At 51.8% G+C, this 21,792-nt stretch overlaps 1 protein-coding gene across 1 annotated transcript; it reads right to left on the bottom strand.

Moving 5' to 3' along the window:
• Positions 1 to 12,838: 12,838 nt before the first annotated feature.
• Positions 12,839 to 19,578, bottom strand: SOX7 (SRY-box transcription factor 7). Its single transcript, XM_090288485.1, has 2 exons — positions 19,163 to 19,578; positions 12,839 to 15,563 (listed from the first exon to the last, which is right to left on the bottom strand). The coding sequence occupies exons 1-2, from the start codon at positions 19,398 to 19,400 to the stop codon at positions 14,644 to 14,646; spliced, it is 1,158 nt and encodes a 385-aa protein (XP_090144611.1). The 5' UTR covers positions 19,401 to 19,578; the 3' UTR covers positions 12,839 to 14,643.
• Positions 19,579 to 21,792: the final 2,214 nt, after the last annotated feature.

Below are 21,792 nucleotides of genomic sequence, written 5' to 3'. Positions count from 1 at the left end.
TGTAAGCAGTTACTAAAAACTCTTCAAAAACTGAGCATAGGAAAGAGCCCGTGAAAGGAGCCCGTGAGGGTGTCTGCATGGGGAGAAGCTCAGAGGACACCCAGCAAGGCCTCCGTGTGGCGGCACCTGCTCTGTGTCTGTGCGTGGTGGTCACATGGAACAGTCTAGCACACCTGCTTCCCCATGTCGGGGACGTGGGTGGAACGCCTGGGTTACACAAGGCACAGAGGAGAATACAAAAACCAGCACAGCAAAAGTCATCTCTAACCTAATAATACTCAGTACCTACCCAAGTGCCCAAGCGCAGGCACTTTATTTCATTATCCTCATTTTACAGGTGAGGAAACTGAGGTTGGGAGGAGTCGGGGTCATACTTATATTATTTCTGAGCTAATAAGTAATCTGCTGGGATTCACACCCAGGCCCATCTGACCTAACCAACCCTAACCATCCACCTTCTTCCCTAAATCGGTCACCACACTAATGCGATCCCTCCCTTCTAGGAGGTTCCGTCTAGACAAGAGGCCCAAAACCTCTCATTCAATCCTTAGGTATGTGACCAAGGGCAGCAGGCCCCTAGGTCCACAGGGGCAGGTGGTCACAGGAGATGCAGATGCCTGCCCAGGAGGGACCTCCGGACCCCAGGAGGGCTCAGGAAAGGAGGCCACAGGGACGGGAGGTTACAGGGAGGGGTAGGGGAGAGGGCACGGCACTGGAGCAGGCAGAGTGCCTGCCTGAGCAAAGGCTCGTGGCTGAGAAGGGTGGATGGGTAGAGCTGGGGGAGCATCAGAGGTAAGGCTGGTGGGTGGAACCCAGGGCCGTGGCGGGTCTGTGTGGGAGGTACTGGGGCTCCTGCACTCCAGGCTTGTGCAGGAGAACAGGAAGCCTGTCCTGACGCTGCACTGGCACGGCAAGCCCTGTTGTTTTCATGAGTTGTGTGTTCACGGAGGCGTCGTACCCCCTCCACAGACCCTGTCTTGCCCCAGACAAAGGCTTGGAGGAGAATCTGGAAAAGGGCCTAGACGTGAGGTGGAGACTTGGGAGCAGTGTTCCTGGGTAAGGAGCCACTGTGATTCCCAGGTGGGCAGTCACAGGATGAAGCAAAAGAAAAAAAAAGTTCCCAGTGACAAAGGGCCTGCTCTGAGGACAGCATGGAAGTTCAATCCACCCTGGGAGGGGATCTCAGCATCCCTGTCCTTCCAGCCGAAGCAACCGAGGATCAGGGAAATGAAGTGACTCACCCTGGGTCTCATGGCTCACAAGGGGAGGAACTGAGGGCCGGGCCCAAGGCTCTGCCCTCTGTGTATGCTGTCTTCACCCTGCAGCGAGCTGGAAAGGGTTGAACCTGGAAAGGTACAGGAGACAGGAAGACCACATCCTGCACAGTCACAGTCTGGCTGGACAAAGTAGACTCACACAGGAACAGACCACCCAAAAGCCCCCTGTGAGGTTTCCAGCAGAGGGAGGCATCTCCAGGCCCAGGGACACCCCAGGGCCTTTGCCCCTCCTTCCCAGGAAGACGGGTTTCCGCCCTGAGCAAGACAGTGCACGCACGTCACAGGCTGGGGCCTGGCAGTCCTGCGTCTGGGGCCTGTTCCCAGCAGTCTCAGGGCAGCTGGGCCAAGCTGCTGACTCACCGAGCAACCTTCAGACAAGTCACTTCCCTTCTGGGCACCCGGTGTGGCAATGAAAGTGGGCATCCCTGTGTCCCTCAGTGCCCACAGCTTTCCATCCCATCAGAGCAGCTGGTTTGGTGGGGAGGGAGGTCGGGTGATACTGGAGAAACGGACACATGTCATCTGAAAGCTGGTATTCCATGAAAAAACATAACCCACATATAGAGAGTGAAAACAGTGCCTACTTATTTTTGCAATACACACCACTGTAAAGAAAGCCTCACACACATCTTGAGTGATGGGGGCATGCACAGGAGGGAATCCTGGGGGTGGCTGGACTCCTGGAAAGAGGGGACAGCCAAAGGCTGAGAAACACAGGAAGGTCGGGATTGTATACTTTGCTCATCAGATGTGGCAAGCAGGTGAACTCTATAGTAGAAGAGGAATAGCCTCATTTGGGGCAACTCGGGCTTCTTCAGCAAACTGCAGGGTGCTCATGGGACCCAGTAACATAAGGGACAGAAAAATGACTTCTAAAGGGCCACACAGAATGTTCACCACCCCCAAGAGGCAGGCTTAATGCAGAACAGATTCGGATTACATTTTCACTTTTTTAAAAAGCGAATTAATGAAACATTGTAAACCCAATAGTCTAAATTAAAGTTAAAAAATATCTGTGTGGGCATGCACACACAAGCATAGAAAAATAGCCTAGAAACATATTCACAGAAGATATCCTTGCAATCTCTCTCTCTCTCTCGTTGGGTCTCTGTATTTTTAAGTTTTCTGTAACTACCTACACAACATATTTAATAAAGGAAATAATTAAATGTTTTTAAATTAGACCTGGAAAAGGCAATCACTAAAGGGCTAAATTTATTTTCAAAGGGAATTGAGCGTTTTTGTTACTATAGAATTAGCAGCCAGCCCATTCCTTTGATAAACCCTGACACTAACTGTTAGTGTCGGCCCTGTATCTGTCCTGTCGGGATCAGCCAAAAAGCAAGATATCCCAGGGTCCTTTATATCATCCTCACGAAGTCATGACACCTGTGTATATGTATGTGTGTAATACATGTGTGTATACATATGTATAATCTCCACATGCAGCACAAATTTTCTTCCTAATCTGCTCTGGTGGGGATAACATTACAAATAGTTTTCATTCCTGACTGATGGCCAAGGGTGGGGTGTAGACACAGGCTAGGAGGTGGCAGAGAGCCAGTGAGAATTAAAGTTTTCCAGGGATCATCAAAAGGCAACCGTATTAGGACTTCATACCTCACACTGATCATCTCCTGAGCTATTCCCATTGCCTCTGTCTAGTACCATAATCTGAAAGCTCTTGATATGAACCAGTACCCATTTACAGAGAGAAAAGCTGAGTCATGGAGAAATAAAGTGGCAGGTCTAAGATCAAACATTGAGCAGGTGTGGGCCAGTATGGAGCTCTTCTGTCACTGAGCAGAGATTGACTGCACACCTACTATGTGCCTGGCACAAAGGAGGTCCTGTGGAATCAAAGATAAATGAGATGCCTTTCCCAGATAAATACATTCCCAGACTAGTGGGAGGACAGAGGCTTAAAAACAGAGAGATTGCTTCAGCACGCTACAGATGCTGTATGAGAGGGTTGTGGGAATATGCAGAAAATGGGGCCACAGACTCACCTGGGGTGGGGACTAGAGGAGGGCTGGTTGGATGGGTGGAGGGTGTGAGGAGAAGGCTTTCTGAGAAGGGAAATATTTGAGCTGGGTCCTGAGACATAGTAGGAATCCACAGAGTGAAGATGTGGGGAAGAGCATTCCAGCCCAAGGGAACAGCCTGTGCAAAGGCACGGGGGTATGAAGAAACAACTCCTATGTGGAAATGTGCTATGCCCAGCACACAGGGTGGGGAATGAGTCAGGGGAGAAGAGGCCAGCCAGGTGAGTTGGGACTTGAATGTCCCTCTGAGAAGTTTGAACTTCACCCTGTTGGCAGTACTGGGTAGGCAAAAGCTTAAGCAAAAGGGTGACATTTTCAGACCTTATGGATCCTCTAGCTGGAGTGGACGGGGAGAGGCTCAGAGTGTCAGCCACTGAGTGTCTGTGCTGAGGGCCTGGAGTGGACAGGGGTTGGGAGGATGAGGTCTAAGAGTCTCCACGGAACACGGAGGTCTCAGGCTCCCTCAGGAGACCTAATGCAACCTTTGCACCACTTCCTGCCTGGCAGGGAGGGTGTTCCTGGGCTTCAAGTTTACGTGAGGACCTGTCAGGCTGGGCTCAGATGACAGAGGCCTCTTGCCCCATCCCATCCAGTCCAACACCCCCTGTGGAGAGGTAGAGAGATTATGCATTGTGGGCAAGATGGGGCAGAGTTCCAAGGAGGCGGGGCCAGGGCCCAGGTGATACAGAGGAATGGGGCCAGGCCAGGTGTCTTGGGGCCTCATGTCGTGGCTCCAGGGCAGCTGAGGTAGGACTGAGTGATGCGGTGGGAGGTATTCAGGGCCTGCATTCGGGAGCCGCAGCTCCAGCTCTGCTCAGAGAGACACTGTAGCGCTGTACAGGGACACCCCACCAGGGCCACCTCCCCGGAGACCACTCCCTCATCTTGCTGAGGCCAGGAGCAGAGAGGAGGGGACACTTCTCTTTTCCTTGCTTCCTTTTCACCTTCTCAGACAACCAGGACATTCCAGCCCCTGAAGACTCTCAGTTCCGGAGCCCTAATTTACGGAGGCCCGGAGAAGGAGTGACGTGCCCAGGGTTACACAGTGGCAAGTGGCTGGGCCAGCCCTGCACAGTGTAAGACGACAAGGCCCACAGCCCGATCGATCTTCCTTCCTTTGCTGCCTTTGCCAAATCCAGGTCTCCCACAGCCAGGAGGCCCCAGGTCAGGGAGGGCTGCACAGCCAAGGCCTCTCGCGTGGCCTTGTGCCACCAGCTGCAGACAGTCTGTGGCCCAGGGAAGTCCCCATCTTCCTCTCAGCCACCCACCAGCTGTACAGGCTCAGCTGTGGCTGGGAGGATGCTCCCTCTGAGAGCAGGCTGACAGACAGCCCCTCCTTCTGGGCAGGAACCAGGGAGGACAAGCTTGTCTCTCTATCTGGGGGCAGAGTCCCTGTCTCTGCTCATCAAAATGATGTGACCTCACATGGCTCCTTTGCCCCACCTGACCATCAACTTACCAAATACCTACCTGTGAGAGGACCTAATCCCCCTACGTGGGACTGCTGAGATGATCACGTAAAATGCCAAACGGGAAAGTGCTTTGAAAATGGCAGTACCCCCCGCCCCCGCATGGGATGGGCAGAGGTGCTACCTGCTCACCTACACTGTGTGTGTGGGCACACTCAGGCGCTTGTCCACGCCCATGCAAGTGTTTTCTCCAAGGCAAGCACATGCTCCTCTGTGCTGGGCATTAAATTCTGCCTTTGTGCACTTGTATTACCAAGCGCTGGCTCCTGGTGAGGGCAGAGGGGGTGCCTTTACCAGCGGGTGGAGAAGCAGGTCTAGGCTGTGGGGAAGAAGCTGGCACTCACAGTTTGGGGGTGGGATGCCCAGGGCGGTGGGCCTGGGGCAGAGCCATACTGTTGTGCAAGAGGCTCAGCTGGGTGTCAGGGGTTCACAGTTAAGGTGGGGCTCGTGTCTGTGAATGTGGCTCTGAGCAGCACCCCTACCTTCTCTGGGCCTCCGTCCTTATTACAGGGGTGGCCACGGTCCCTGGTGCTCCTACAGGTGTTTGGGTCCAGAACCCAGTCCTTGATCCTGAATGCTGGGAGGCAGGGAGGGAGGCCCTGGCTCCCATATAGTCAGCGCTTCCAGTTACAGATGGGGAATGAAGCTCAGAGAAGTGGGAGTCTCACCCCTGACACATAGTGCATGGGGCAGAGCAGGGCGGGACCTGGGTCTTAGGGGGGCCAGCTCCTCCCTTCCCTTCATGACAGATCAGCATCCTGCCTGCCAAGCTTAGCACCCTCTGTACTTCGTGCCCTGGGAGGGGACTGGTACAAAAAGGCACCGTGAATAAAATGATCGGTTTTCTAGGCCTGCACTCCAGGCATGAGATCTGACAAACACATAAAAGGCTTGCAGTCGCTGCCCTCCTTGAAAATGATTGACTTTGGAGCCAGAAGGCTTCCGCACTCAGGGAACTTGGATGGTGGGGCCCCCAAACAGCCCCCAAGTCCCTGGGCCTGAAGCCGGAGTGCCCCGAAGGTGGGGACCTCTGGGCGCCCTGGGCCCCAACCCTGTTTCCTGTGGCCGCTGCAGGGACAGGGGCGGGGGAGGAAGGCTCGCCTGGGCCAGCTAATCTGGAGAAGTGATTTTCCTCCTCAGCTAGCCCCTCCCTGGGCAGGGCCCTGGGCTGGAAGGTAGGCCGGCCAGGGCTCCCAGGGAGGGGCTGGCTTATCAGGCAGGAAACACTGGGCTCCCGCCACATCCTCCTCCTCCTGGTCACAGCAGCTCCCAGGGGCAGGAAAACACTCAGCAGCCCGGCTGCTCCTCCACCCTCTGCAGCCCCTCCTGCGGCCTTCACCCTCCTCCTCCTCCTCGTCTTCTAGCCCACAGGGGAGGCAGGGTGTCCGGTATTGTGGTCTGCTGCCCTCGAATCTCTGCCCGGCTTCCCTGGCTTCCCAGCCCCCTGCTGCCCTGGCCTGCCTGCTGCCTTTCTCTGCAGCCTGGTCACAGGGCAGAGCAGGCAGGGATGGTGGAAGCATGACAAAGGGGCACTGGCTCCCCGACGTGTCCCTGCGGGCTCCTCAGGCCTCTCTGTGCCAGCCCCTGGCCCTCAGAAGCCACTGCTTGTTCCCTGAGACGTCTGGGAAGCGTAGGGTATGTGCCTGCCTCCCGGGGGGACAGCGTGTCTCTCATCCTCTGGGAGGCCCATTCCCAGCCTCACCTTCCTGGGTCAGGAACCACAGAGACCACCGGGGCTCCAAGAAGCACAAAAGGAAACTTTGTGGGACATCTCCTCAAGGTTCCCGCCTCCCCTCCCAGCTACATTCCCACAACCCTTTCTCCCCATCACCCCTCAACCCTGTCTCTGAGCCTCTAGCTCCTGCGCACTGCTGAGACATCAGACCCAGCAAAGAGAACAGTAGGGGCTCTCCCACAGCCCTGTCCTGGCTGTCCCCCTTGGCTGCTGCTGCTAAGGAGCAATGACTCGTTGTCCCTGAGGGGTCAACCATGCCCCACAGCTCGTAGTGCCCCCCCTCCCCCAGCCCTCCCCCAGCTTCTGGCTCTCAGGCATATCCCCTGACCTCTCTGGGCCTCCATTTCCTCTTTCATCAAATCTGGGGTTGACAGAGTGATAACAATTTTTTCCAGCTCTGACCGCCAGTGATTTTTTTGTTCAAGGTCACAGAGCTGGAACGAGAATCTCCTAATTCTAAGACCCGTGTTCTCTCCAGTACAGATGGCACTAACTGCTCTGTCTACATTAGGACACCCCCCGCAACAGCTGATGATCTCCATCCGAGCAAATTCCTTTCTTGCCGAGGTTAAGGTTACACACTTTCCTTGACCTTTGCAGCACCCTGACAAGTGGACCTGTCAGGATTGCAACGGAGCCGTGATGTTTTCGTGGATTCTCTGACATGGTATGAGCAAAGCAGCCTGGAGAGACGCAGGCGGGAGCAGGTGGATACCTTTGGCCACCTGCCCTCTCACCCTTGGAAGTCGCAGCCACGCCTCTCAGGTTTGTAATCACAGGATTGCCAGCTCTCGATTGCCAGCTCTCGGCTGCCCCTGGGGGCCACAGGGCGGTTCTGCCCACCCTAATCTAGTGCTTTTTCCAGAATCCAGTGAAATCTTTTTCTTGTTTTATGGTCCCTCTCCCCTTGTCCCAGATCGGTGCCACCCCACAGCCCCTCATATGGATGGAGGGTGAGTGTTTGATCCGGTGATGTGAACCTCTGGGAAGTGACCACACCCTACACCTACATGCAGAACATTCCAGAAGTGCCCGAAGAGTCAACTCTCCCACTGCCTAGTGAAATCCCCCACCTTTCCCTCTCATATGTGGATAAAGAGCCCTTCCTTCCCCTCTTCCCTTTCCACATTCATACAATATTCAGCCTCTGATTAAAGGAAATGCAGACCCGAGAGAGGGTCTGGAGGGAACCACAACCCCTCCCCAGTCTCACATATGGTCCCACACTGACCACCAGCCTTTAGGGCAACAGGAGGGCAAAGTGTGTACATCTGCCAGGATGGCATCACACAGACATGAACTCAGACTAAAGCAGGAGAGACTTAGGGGAGGTAAAAGAAAGAACTTTTGATGATGGAACTTGTGAGACTAGCTTACAGAGAGAAAAATCCCTTTTCCTAAAGGACTTGCAAATCAAATGGAAACTGCTCAGAATGGCTAAGAGACAGTACTCAGTCGTCGTCGTCGTTGTCGGCAGCCGTCCGTCTCGAGAGACGATGGTGTAGCTTCTTAAGAGTCTATCTGCACCGCCGAGAATGGCTGTGCAGTCCGACTCGGGAGTGACACGGTATCTGTCTCCCCCCGTGTTGAATCGACATCTTGTGATGACGCTAGAGTGTCCTCTCCAGTGAAGCTGAAGCTACAGAGCCTGGGCAGGGTGATATGGAGGGTCTGCTGTTGCCCATGCAGCAGACCCCCCCCTCTCTTCGCAGCTGAAGGATCCAAGGGAAAGACGGAGTCAATACAGCTTGGCTTCAGGTGCGCCGCAGGAGTTGCCGGTGTTGACTACAACGTCAAACCGCCTTAGGGACTCCGGCTCCGGATTTTCTGTCGGGGTTTACTCCCTTAGCCTTTCCCCTGAAGAGGTATGCCGCAAGGCAGCGGAGGTTTTTTGGAGTCAGAGTTTTCCTTCTCTGATGTGCCCTGACTGGAAGATCGAACCAGCAACACTTAGCTCGCAGGCCGACGCTCAATCCACTGAGCCAAACCAGCCAGGGTCAGTAGAGGCAGAAGAATGGGCTAAATGACCCAAATGGTCTCTTTCAATCCCAGCTCAGTGTCCAAAGAGGAAAACTGAGTTCCTCTATTTTCCCCTTTAGTCACTGTCGGGGTCCTGCCCCTCATTTCTCCCACACAGTCAATCCCAGTATGACAAATGCAGAGCACATGGCTCCAGATTTTTCAAACTAGTACCAGCCTCCAGGCCTAAAAGAAATCTAAATTGTCTAAAGAAATCTAAAACGGACAATAGCAGAGCCTCTGAGATCTTCCTCCCCAGCAAATGCTGTCAGCTTGGCTCAGATAAACTCTTATAAAAGTTCCCTAGCCCTGGCTGGGTAGCTCTATTGGTTAGAGCATCGTCCCAATACACCAAGGTTGCAGGTTCAATCCCCGGTCAGGGCACAAACAAGAAGCAACCAATGAATGCATAAATAAGTTGGACAACAAATCTCTCTTTCTCACTCTCTCTTTGTTCCTAATTTTGTCTAAAAAAAAAAATCAATAAATTAAAAAGTTTTGCCTAGACAATAAAATAAAATTAGACAGTAGCTATCCTATACATGCATAAAAAGTTCTACAATTTCTCAAGTGCCTGCAAATTCACTAAGTGCCCACTTAGATAAGAAAACAGGTCCAGTGATTTACCTAAGTCCCAGTCTAAATCTAGTGAAGGAGTAAGGTTAGACCTCTGCCCCTGGTCCCAGCTCTTTCTAGACACTGTCCTGCTGTGTCCAAAGTTCTGAGCACCCCGTGAATGCAGCCAGTGGCCCCAATGAGGCGCTCCAGGGACTCTGGGGAAGCAAACACCTTGCCTTGCTAACTGATAGAACAGTCCTTTCCCCTACATAGTAAATTGACGCTTGGAGAACAGTGTTCCATCCACTGTGGTGTTCAGGGAAAGGAACGTTCTCGATTACTAGTGGAAGCCAGCAGCAAGCATACAGTAGGTCCTCCAGAAGAAAAAGGCACCATGAGTAAAGCTACTTTAGTCTGACCAGATAAAAGTCAGTTATAAGTAATCTTCAGGGCTTTGAATTCTTCCTGTTAGTAAAGAGTCAGTTCATTCTGGGCATTGAATGAAGTTGTTTTGTGCCTCAACTAACAATTGAGACTTTTTGGAAACTTGTTCATATGCTTAGACCTAGTGATACCCTGCTGGGAATCCAGCTAAGGACAGGAGTAAATGTTCACTGCAGTGTTACTTATAATGGCAAAAAATTAAAATGGAATAATTCAGTCATCTAATAGCATGGGGGTAGGCAAGTAAATTATGCTATGTTAATGCACTGAAGTATAGTGCCATTACCAAAAAATGACAAATATAAAGACAAATACCAATGTGGCAACACTTCTACAGTAGGATGGTGAAAGGATAACACCAAATACCAATGGATCTATATCTGCACTGTGAACACATCAGGTACAATTCTGAACACATGAATACAAGACTAGGGAGTTTAGTGTACAAAAATAACTATGTTAAAAATAGTTATGCCAATGGAGTGGTCATTTCTTTTTCAAAAAATTTTCATATTGATTTTTCAACTGGAAAGAAAACATTGTTTGCAGAAATAATAGTTTAATGACATAGGAAAATGTTTATTTAACATTAATGAATAAAATGTCATAAAAGATGTGTAGAGCTAGACAAGAAAAGACTGGATAAATGCAAAAAATTATCAGTAATGTCTCTAAGTTGTGGACAATAGATGACATTTTTTTCTCTATGATGTTAATTTTTTTTCTAAACTTTCTACAAAGACTGTGTCTCTTTAGAATTAAAATATCAATAGAAGATAGATAGCTAGGATGAATGGAATAGATGAAAGATAGATGGGCGGGTGTGATGGGAAATGAATGATAACAGAGAGATAGGTGATAGATGAGGGAGATAGATGATAGAACTATCGCTTTTCCTTCCTTCCTTCTTTCCTTCCTTCCGCCCATCCAAATTCCTTTCACTGGCTGAAATCAAGAGCACAACCTTCTCAAAAGAAAAAGTAGGCATTATAAATGTCACAGATCATAAGTCCTCAGCTCTATTCTGCTTTTCTAAGACAGGATGGAAGAGAAGAATCCTCCCCGGCGCCCTCATGTCCATCTCCTGACCGTCTGCTCCAGGTTGCACTCCAGCAGGGGAGGGCAAGGAGCAGTGGCTTCATCACATCCAGCCTTGGAGCCTGAGAACTACACACCCAAAGGCCCCAGGGTCTTGGTTTCTGCAGAGATAGGCCAGAACACTAGGAACCCAAAGATTTCAGGTTTTTTCCACCAACATTAAGCAGAATGCCTACAGGACATCTCAGATGTTTACTTTATTCACTTGTTTACTCATTTATTTATTGAGCAGCTACTGTATGTCTTGGGGAAATGATTCTGATGCAAGGCATTAAGTGCTCAAGCCCTGCCAGCCCCTCTCCAAGCAGGGTCAGGGACATCTGAGGTAGACATAGACAGTGAGTAGGACGTCATTAGATAGATAATTGGAATGAGTGTCTCCCAGGTCAGGGAACAGCATGGGGAAAACATGGAAGTATGGAAAAAGAGAGCACTTTCAGGGAACAATAAACTTTCTGTACAGTAGGTACACCATGTGGAGGGGTGTGATGGGGCTTTGTCATGGGGTCACTCACATGTGACCAAGCCAGGTGTTAGGGCTCCTAAAGCTTGTACAGTTTGGGAGAGGGGTATTTACAGAAAAAGATACAAAATAAAACCTTCCTTTTGAAAAGCTTATAAAAGCAAATGCCATGTGACTACATTATCAGGGTCCCTCCCAGGAATCTGCAGAAGTGAGAGACCCAGAGGCATGAACCTCGTTGGCTTCACATCAACCCACCTCTGCACTCATCCTGTGCATTGGGTGACAAGCAGGCACTGAAGGATCTTAAGAAAAAGAGTAAAATGATAACATCTTCATTTTAGAAAAATAACTTGCACCTCTTCATACTCATCAATTCTTATCCAGTAAAGCAAAATGTGCTCCTGTCCCTGGGGACATTTGCTGTCTCACAGCTGAGCAAAAGTGAAAGAAAGTCCCTGTCACCTTCGCCTGCCCATTCGTTTCCTGCCTTCCTAGAGGCAGGGACAATCCCCCCACCCCCACGGGGTGTCCTGGAATGAAATACGCCCCTTTGGCACTGCCAAGAGCCAGCTGATGGCCCGGCAATGCCACTGTCTGCAGCGGTGGCCTGGGCAGCAGTGAGTTCACATTTCATCTATTTCTGGCCCTGTAATTACCTCTGTGTTCATTCTGCTTTCCCAGGGCTGTGATAGGTGTGCACTGGGCTGCATGTGCAGTAATTCCACGTCATGGTGGTGCCCAAAGCCTCTAAATGAGAGACTGGTAGGCTGGCACTGCCAGCAAATGTCTAGGACAAGCGAGGGCTGAAGCTCCAGCCACCACCAGCCAAGTGGGTGGAGGAAGCTACATGGCACCACTTCCACCCTGGACCTCAGTGTCTCTGGCTGAGCGATGGGGTGGATGGATGACAGGGACCCACCTGGGACTGTGGATGAGAAATATCCTGTAAAACTCGCTGTAAAACTCCCTACATCTATAAAGTGCTATTAAAGTAATGACTACAGATTATGATCAAAATTGCAGGAGGAACATATGCCCATCTGGGCCCTCCCAGGACCCACTCCTTGGCCTAGAAGACCCGAGAGAACACAAAACTACCCTTGACTTGGACAAGTCATGACTGCTACCCCACAAAGAAAAGCCAGACATGGGTCACCTGCACGGAACTGAGTAATCACGAGATTTTTCCAGGCACTTTTTGACTGGCATTTGAATCCTAAATGTCACAAAAAGTTACATCATTTAATTGCTGATCTTTGTGCTCCCTTTCCTTCTCACTACATTCCATCCAATTTTGAGAGCCCTCATGTCTTGTTACTGTTCCCACATCCACAGATGCATAGTAAAGAGGGCGGGCTGGGTATTTTTCAGAACTATTTCAAAAAGAAGAAAAAAATAAATGTGGTAGCATTTATTTGGGGCAGAATTTATTTTCTATCTTGGGATAACACCTGGTTCTAATGTACAAGTGTGAAGATACCCTGGGGAGAGAAGTGTTATGAAGGTAGACTATGAATTAGTCTTTTCTTCCATTATTAATAATAACAACACCATTTCCAATGTATAATGTTAGACTTTATGTCTTCACCACAAGTCACAAATCAAATAAGCCACCCCTATAAATTACAACTTTTTAAAAATAAAAAAGGTTGACGAGGCATAATATCTCTGCCTCACTTGAAAACGTTTTTTTATTCCTCGCAACTAGATTTCAAATGCTAGAATGGTCATCATACAAAAATGTTTATTTAAATTAAATATTTTAGACAAATCAATATCTACAACCATTCCAAAGTATGTGTAGTTCTTAGCAAAAAATGGCACAGTTTAGCTTAATGTCTGTGGTCATGTTTTACAAGATTATTAATACACATTCTGGACTGGACCATTCAATCATATCATCAATGGTTTACTATTTATTACCAAACATTGTATACAGTAACAGCATAAAGATTAAGCATATCTTATAAGTGACTTTACAATTGGACTCTTTGGAAGGAAAAAAAAGATCTTTCAACAATACAAAATATAAGGTGAAAATAATAGGAGAATATATAAAACACTTACATATTTTATACAGGCAATAATATGCTGACATTAAAAGACAAACAACTACCTTTTAGCTCACTGTTAGGTATGTTCCTTCAAAGGAGGTCTGAGAGGATAGACATGGTCTGGGGGCAGGACTGGGGCTCCGAAACATTTTCTGGGTCACAGTGGGTCTCTGTTCTTTGGGAAGCAAGCACAATGAAGGTGCAGTGGAGAAGCTGTTTTAAAGTACTATCTGAAGATATTACCTAAAGAACCACCTGGCTGGTGAGGAGGATGAATTCCCATCCCAGCCATGGGCCTCAGTCTTGGAATGCTTGAATTAGTGGCCAATTCAGATGTGGAGTCAAGAGCAAATAAGAGAAGAATAAAAAAAGTCTCAGGAAAGGGAGAGGAGTTGGAGGCATTATCCGCAGAGGGGAGTTGAAATTTTGCTAAAGAGTGTGCTAAGATTTTGCTCAAGAAACCAACAGATTCAGATGAGAGGAGATTCTTCTTAGGTTCCCTGTTCTTTGGGTCATGAGGAACAGGGAGATGATGAGAAGTTGCCAATGTCAACAAGAGCATCTGATTCAGGTTGCACAGGCAGGCATGCATGCAACGGTGTGCATGGAAGTGTGTGCCGTCTCACACACTGATTGTGTGTATTCAGGCTGTGCATACTCTCTTGAAATGTGTGTATAATAAAAAAGAGAACATCTAAAATATATTTTTAAAACACAGCTTGAACCAATCTCTTTTTAAATGATGCAGTTAACCCTAGTGGTTAATTTCCCAAATCATGATGAATGTTGTCTTTTCTCAAACTGGGAAGGAGTCCTTTTGGATGACTAAGATCATTTTGGAAGGCAGTGCAAGTGTAGAAAGCCCTGGGTTGGGCACAAGGAATTACCACAGGTTACACCGTAGGAAGCTCACTGAGTCAAACTTCGTTTTCTTTCTAGCCCTGCAAGAATCCTAAATCAGAAAACCCTGGAGCAGAAGGGACCCTAGATGTCAAATGTGTCCCTCACTTTATAGATGGGGGCACAGGCTGGAAGTGAAGGAGAGGCCAGTCAGGGTGTCACCAGCCCTCTGAGGGTCCTGGGTCCCTGGGTTCCATCCCCAGGTACCCCCCACCTGGAGAACACACAATTCAGAATGGCTGTGTCCCTGCGGCTGTTACAGAAGCCTGAGCGGGGCGAGTGCTGCTGGGCTTTTCACACATTTGTTTTTGAGATGGGACCAGAGAAGAGAGCGAGGTCTGTGAAAATTCTACCTGAAACCAGTGTCTTTCAGCAACAACCTTGCCTTATTCCTAGGTGTAGCCAGTGAAAACTCATTTGAAGGAATATACTCAAAACGCAGGCTGCGGGGAGCGGAGTGGGCAGGGAAGGAGGTTCGCAGGGCCCGCAGTGCAGACGTGCCCACCCCGGGCGGCAGCACCGCGCGGCCGGCTCTGCTCAGTGCGCAGGACGGAGGGCTGGACGGGCGGCCTCCGGCTCTATGACACGCTGTAGCTGTTGTAGTACGTGGCCGTGGCATCAGCCAGCACGGAGATGAGGCTGGTCTCCGCGGGGCCCGCTGGTGTCGCCTGCGAGCCCGGGCCATGCCCACTGAGAGCCACGGCCCCTGCAGCAGAGTCTGGGTGGCCAGGAGTGTTCAAATACTGGTCGAACTCATTACGATCCATGTCCCCCAGGAGTTCCACCTGGCTCAGCTGATCCAGCGCATCAAAGCCGGGGTGCTCCGGAGGAGGGGAGAGCTGGCCCAGGTGGGCGTGGAGATTGGAGTGGAGAGGGTGGTAGGTGGCAGGGGAGTAATAAGCAGGAGACGGGGGGCAGCCAGGCACAGTGGACATCATAGAGACGCCCGGAGACTGGCCGAGCGCCAGGGAGCCCAGAGGGTGGCGGCAGTGCAGCGGGCTGGGGGCGTACTCCGGGGAGTAAGCGGGCCGCGGCAGGTGGGGGATGCGGCGGGAGTGCGCATGCTCCTCCTGGCACGCGGAGGAGAAGAAGGTCTGCTCCGGCTCCAGCACGTCCAGGGGCGACATTTCCGGGGGCGTGGGCAGCCCGTAGGGGTAGGTGTCCGTGCTGCCAGGGGCGCCGCCGCCCGCTGGCCCCTCGTGGTAGCAGCCCCGCAGGCTGGGCAGGGCGGCGCCCGGAGAGTACTCACCCCGGTCCTCTTTGTCCCCCAGCGCCTCCCGGCTGCCGCCCCGCTTCTCGGGCAGGGCGTTCTGGTCCCGAGAAAGGGAGCTCAGGAGGAAGCCGGGGTCCACGCGCTTGCAGAGGCGCTTGGCCTGCTTCTTCCTGCGCGGGCGGTACTTGTAGTTGGGGTAGTCCTGCATGTGCTGCAGGCGCAGCCGCTCCGCCTCGTCCACGTAGGGCCTCTTCTGCGACAGCGTCAGCGCCTTCCACGACTTTCCTGCTCAGACGTCAGAGAAGGCTGATTTCAGCATCTGCACGCCTTGGGGCGGCCGGTGCACCTGTCTCAGACTCGTACCCCCAAGCATCAGACAGGCACACTCGGTCCCCCTGGTCTCCCTTCCCATCCGCGGTCCAAACTCTTCACAAAACACAAGAAGGCACTCCCCCGCCACACCCTCTTCCCAGCCCAGATCCTGCGTCCAAAGCGCACACAGTGAGGCTAAACCAACCTCCTCCGCCCGCACGGGGCAAAACCACTTCATGCCAATGCCACACACAGTCACATCACCTCTCATATAAAAGCCATCAGCTAACACAAATGGAGAAACAATGTGGGACTGTGGTGAAAGGCCAAGGTCAACCACAGGATAAAAATATGTAAACATTACAACATTGATTTGGGTACTTTTACCCCTTGGAGAGGCAATTCTAATTATTTGTGCACTTTAATGAAAATTCTCTGCTTTCGTTGATCAATCACTGCTGTTTCGCAGGAAGTGACACTGTAATATTTATTTATGGCATAAATCTCACTAGCCTTCCTGTGAAGGAGCCCAGGTAGAGTTCAAAGTTTCACAGATGTAAGTTATAGGATCCCACTTACTATCCCTTACATCCGAAGGTCACACAAGACCCCTCTGTGTGAAAACCTGACTGTGGCCAGAACGCTAGCATCTGCCTGCAACATGCACATCTGTATGTAGGTGTGCACATGCAACAGACACACATGTACACGCACACACACAGCCTGTGCACCGCAGCTTCCAGTCATCTACATAGGACACTTTGAGCATGGCAGGGGACACCTGCACTGCCACTGCCACTCCATACAGAAGCAAACCCCTTAACTTCCTTGGGTCTCTGTTTGCCTTGCTAGAAAATATATTGTGATACTACTGAACTCAAAACTCTCTCTTTAAAAAGCATCGCACACATGCATCCCCCTGGTACTGAAATGCTGGCTTCATTTGTATTTCCTATCTATCCTCACTCACGTGTGTGCTGTTTTACAAATTGCTTTAGTCTTTCAAAGTGCATTGCTCATCCTGCCAGCTGCAGGTTTTCTGAAGGTCACTTCTGGACCCCTTAGGTTGTTACCTCCTAGGCTGAACTCAGATTCTACAACTGTGACAAGTTCCCCCGTGACTCTAGGGTATGCTGAAGTTCAGAGACACTAGCATAGAGGACAGGCCCGAAAAACACTGTAAGGAAAGGGGCGCACCTCTCACCCAGAACCCTCTGCACAGGGTGGAGTAGTGCTGTGTGTGTGGTCACCCTCCTGGCCTGTGCCTTGCTGGTTGGCTCTGCACACCAGACCCTCAAAGCAGGCTGGAGGAGGGTGACTCTTAAAGGTATCCTACCACTGGGATGAAAGTTTATAACTATTCTGACAGTCATTGATTAATATAATTAGGTGCCGCTTAAAAAGACAACTTGAAAAGTGTTAAGAACTCTGGATTTGGAACTAGCTGGTCTGCAGTTCCCAGCTTGGGGCTGAGATCACAAAGTTGTTGTAAGAGAACCAAGATGCAGACACCCCCACCCCACCCCACCCCCATCTGTGTACTGAGTACATAAAATGTGACTCTAGTTAGTTTATAAGTGTACTTGGAGGTTGCAGTATTAATAAAATATAGCTTAATTTTAAATGCCACTAAATGGGTAACTGCCTTTATGCACTTTCTCATTCATAATATACTAAAAATATTAGTGCTACTGGGTGAAGTTTTTAATGTTAAAGATAAGAAAGCTTATAGTCAAAGAAGTTGGGACTGTCACATCCAGTCCTTTCCTTTCCTAGATCAGAAAGGAAAGGGCTGGGAGTGGAAATAGATCATCCTATGTACAGATTAGAAAGACTGCATTTGAAAGAGCAACACCAGGTTGGTTTCCCTCATCCAGTGCCAGGGGCTGTGTGGTTAAGCAGGAAGGAATCTGTGTCTTTCCTGAAAAATGAACTGTAACCTCTGAAAGCCTAAGTGTGGATAGACAGCAGGAATCAGCTAACTGGAGGCATTTGTCACCCAAGTCCCTTGGCCTGCCCTTTCCCTGGGAGCGGGCAGCCTCAATTCTATCAGGCTTCCCAACTCAAGTTCTTCTCCTATGTCTGGCCCTGGGTCTGCAACAGAAACCCTGCTAGATTCCTGTCACAAGAGCATCTAGGAACAGCATGTAGGACCCACTGAAAAAAATTTTAGGGGCCCACAAAAAAAAGTGGTTTTATTTCTTTAGCAATCTGAGGGAAAATATGAACTTTTAGGTTGAAGAAAATATTTCATTGTTGTTTATATTAATTCATTTATCTTTGTGCCAACAGTGTAAAATACAGTTCTAAATATTTTTTTTTATGGATGAAGGGGCTCACTAAGACACTGGCTTCCTGGGCAGGGCTATCCAGGAGACTGGGCAGTAGGAGGCTCTTTGAAACCAGCACTCCACCAGCTGCTTTGAAAGGGCGGCTAAGACTGCAGGAGAGACCCTCTCCGCAGGCCTGTGGCTTGAATCAGCAGAAAGGTGGGCATCAGTCCTCAGTCCATGGTTCGGACCAGGAAGGAGCCCAAAGCTCCAACGGAAAAAGGAAACCGGCTCCTTTGGTTCTGGATCTGGTGGGGTTGGGGAAGCAGGGCCAACCTCTGGTGATCACTGTCCCTGCTCACAGGGCCTAGGGTCTGTTCCACACACAAACTGCTTTGAAAGGTTTCCACCCATTAAAGTGGATAAACAGTAGTCAAAGGGGCTAAGAGGTTAGGAGTAGGGTGGAGTTGAAAAGTGCTCAGCTCCAGACAGGGGAGAGACAAGAAACCCTGACAGGAACTCTATAGTTTTTCAGACGTGCCCTAACATCCTCTCTCTTGTCTCCTCTGGCCTGGCCCACCCCTGTCCCCCTGCGACCATCCCTGCTGGGACTTCACAGCATCACTAGGGAAGCAACCCAGCCAGGCTCTAGGACAGACAGACTCTCACTGGCTGCCCTAAGTATCCAGATGAAGTTAACTAAACTGCTGCAATTGAGAAATAGTCTCCAATGGAGTCTATTTGGGTAGGCTGTTTTTTTTTTTTTTTTCTGTTGCTTTAATAATAAAGTTAAAGCAGCGATGCGATCCCGCAAGGTCTGTCTTTATGAATATTCGTTAATCATATTTACCACCTCCCTCTGTGATGGTGCCAGTGGTAAAGTTCAGGGAATGATGGGTTTCCCGTTCCAGTATTCCTAGCAAAGGCCAGTTCCACTCCATGTCAGCGTTTCCGTCCCAGCCGCTCCTCGAGTGCGGATCTCCGCAGCGGGCGACCGCGGCCTAGACGCTGCCCCGCCTCGCCTGCACCCTCGGACCCCCAATTCTTCTCTTGTCTTCACCAATGGACTTCCTGGGCCACCCCAAGGCCACACACCGTCTCACTTTGGGCCTTGCCATGAGGTCCCTGCTCTGAATCCCGGCCACCGAGCTCACACCTACGCAGGCACAGACGCCCAACCTGGCGGGCACAGAGACGCCCACCTGCCGGGTTCTGCCACGCTCCGCGAGTTTGCCCCAGGCCGCCTCTGCCTGCGCCCCCCGCCCGTGACCTCGGGGCGCGCTCTCCCGCCGGCTCACTCACCCAGCATCTTGCTGAGCTCGGCGTTGTGCAGGTCCGGGTTCTGCACCGCCAGACGTTTCCTCTCGTCTTTGGCCCACACCATGAAGGCGTTCATGGGCCGCCGGATACGGCTCTCCGAGCCCTTGTCCCCTGGCGGGCGCGGGGCGGCCGGCGGCGACAGCCCATCCGACAGCTCGGCTTCCAGGGCTGGACACTCGAGCCCCTCGGGCCACGGGTAGGTTCCCAGTAGCGAGGCCATGGCCGCACGGGGGTCGCCTCGCTTCGCCTCGCGGGGCCGGGGCTGGCGCTGACTGGCCCTGACACTGGTCGGGGCGTCCAAATTAGCCCGCAGCCTCGTCCCGGCCCCTTATTTATCAGCTTCGGGCGGTCGCGTCCTCCAATGACTCTTGAAGGCGGCTCAGCCCCTCCCTTCGTCTCGGCGCGGCCCCCTCCCTGAGTCCTGGGCAGCCGACTCCCCGTTCCGACCTGCTGGGATCAGGAGAGAGGAGGGCCGCTTCCCATCGCCCGCCCCCAGCCCGCCCCTCCGCCTCACGGGTCCCTCCCGGGATTCCGCGCCCCGCCGCCCCGAGGCCGCCTCCCGTCCCACCGGCTCCCGGCGCAGGTGCCACAGAGCAGGGAGGCGGGCACCGCCTGCAGTCGCCTCGTCCGAAAGTAGGAGCCGGACTCCAGGCCCCTGGCCGCGGCCTCCACGGGCCACCAGCTCCTCCAGGCTGTGGAATCCTACAGGGAATCGAAGCCAAACAGGTTTCGCTGGGAATGGCCGGGCACGAGGGACATTAACCATGAATGCGCCTCCCTCCCCCAGCCGAGAACGTACCTACTGCTTTTCTAAAATGACCCGAGCCCCCAGCCAACTTTGGTGAACACCAGAGGCGAACATGGCTGGGGATGGGGTCCCTCATCGGGTTCTACCCAGTGCCCAACGAGGGCCCCAGTCGACGGCCGCGCAGCTCCCTGGTTCTCGGCTGCGTTCTCTCATTAACTCTGCCGTCTGATTTCTCTAACACCCATCCCCCCATACCACCCTAGTGTCTGGTGCCTCTAGCTCCTCTCTCGAGGAATTTCTTCCGTGTATTTTCTTTTTTTCTCTTCCCATTAGCTCCCTTAGAGCGAGCGGAGTCTCACGGTTCTCCCCCACGACCATGCCATGACTTGGGGGCTCCGGAGTTCACCTCATTCTGACACCCCTGGGCAGACTGGGCTGCAGTTTCTGGGCCTGCATTCAACGCTAACCCGGAGGGCTGCGGACTTGGTGCCCACCAAGGTCCCTCGAGGTCTTGAACTCCTTCCCTCCAATGACAGCTCCCTGTCACCCTGCTTCGTGTGAGCAGGACTGTTACCCTGGCTCCCTCTTCTGCGCCGGGCACACAGTAGATGCTCAGGCATCGCCAAATAAGTGAATGAATAAATGAGTAAATATGGCTTAGACGCATCCTACTGTATAAAACACGGCAATCACAAAGCTTGCCTAGATTCTGGAATTCAATCCACAAATATTTGCTGAGCGCGACCCCCGGGGCAGTGCTCCGCAGAGGGGATCCTGAAAGGAGGTGGCATTGTCATGCGAGGACTGCGGGGTCTGGAGTCAGGGCCTATCTTCTGTGTTTGGGTTACTTAATGAGTGACTCTGGGCAAGTCGGGTATCTCTCTAGGCCTCCTTATCCTTTAAGGAGGACGATGATAAAAGGCTGATCTCACAGGACTGTTGTGAAGATTTGAAGAGATAATATATGCGAAGTTCAAACTCTATACATGATGGCAGATGTTAATATAACTTTAGACAAAGAGCCTATAAGTTCTAAGTCCGGGATTCAATGTCCCGGCGCTCTGTGACTGAGTTCCCAGACAGCGTCTTGTGGGCAATATGCATTCCCGAACGGGCCCCCGGACTAAAACTAGGCAAACGGATGAATAAAGTCCCAATTTTAATCTCTAAAGTCTCGGAGAATTTTCATCCGAAAACAGGCTTTCCACATAAAACAAGAAGCTTAGTTTTCCTCTCCCTTCCAGCCGTGATCCAGGAGCAGCTGAGCTCGACCCTGGACCCTAGGCCCTCGCCTTCACCCGCTGCTCTCGCGGACCGGGGCTGACCAGAGAAGGGCGCCGGGCACGGCGCAGCGCAGACTGGATGGCCTGCAGCCAGAGAGCATCCTGGAACCCGAGGTGGAACGGTGGGACTGGCTGGCGACTGCGGACGATCGGGGAGTGGTGGGGGTGGAGTTTGTGGAGAGAATATGTCCTTGGTCTAGGCGGGCTTCCCTGCCCCGGGAAGCCTAGGCTATTTCCCGTATTGGACCCCTCTGCCAAAAATTCCTTTAGAAAAATCCTCTGCCAGAATGCTCTGGGAACCACGGGGAGCTCGGGCCGCGCCCGTCCGGGGAAGGGTAGCTCGTCGGGGGATGGGGAGGGTAGGGAGTGGAGAGGGGATCCCTGTAGGGGCACTTGTGCTGCAGCGGAGGACCCCTGGAAAAATTTGGTTTCGACCCTTTCAAACCCCGCCGCTCTCCAGAGCGGGCACGGTGCTTCAGGGGGTCAGAGGCCTCAAGGGGACAGCGCCCCCTTGCCGGCCACGAGCGTCCCCACTCCGGCGCCAGCCTCTGGCGCCCTCCCAGCGCAGTTCCTGAGCGGAA

The sequence above is a fragment of the Furipterus horrens genome, unplaced genomic scaffold, assembly GCF_987537825.1.
Source record: "Furipterus horrens unplaced genomic scaffold, mFurHor1.1.pri manual_scaffold_10, whole genome shotgun sequence".
Classification (NCBI taxonomy): domain Eukaryota; kingdom Metazoa; phylum Chordata; class Mammalia; order Chiroptera; family Furipteridae; genus Furipterus; species Furipterus horrens.
The sequence above is the reverse complement of the archived record's forward strand: the minus strand, read 5'-3'. Positions and strand labels throughout refer to the sequence as shown.

Coding starts and splice junctions, on each gene's coding strand:
- SOX7 (XM_090288485.1), bottom strand. CDS start 19,400: ATGGCCTCGCTACTGGGAACCTACCCGTGGCCCGAGGGGCTCGAGTGT. Junction 15,564..19,162: donor CGAGCTCAGCAAGATGCTGG/GTGAGTGAGCCG, acceptor ACGTCTGAGCAG/GAAAGTCGTGGAAGGCGCTG.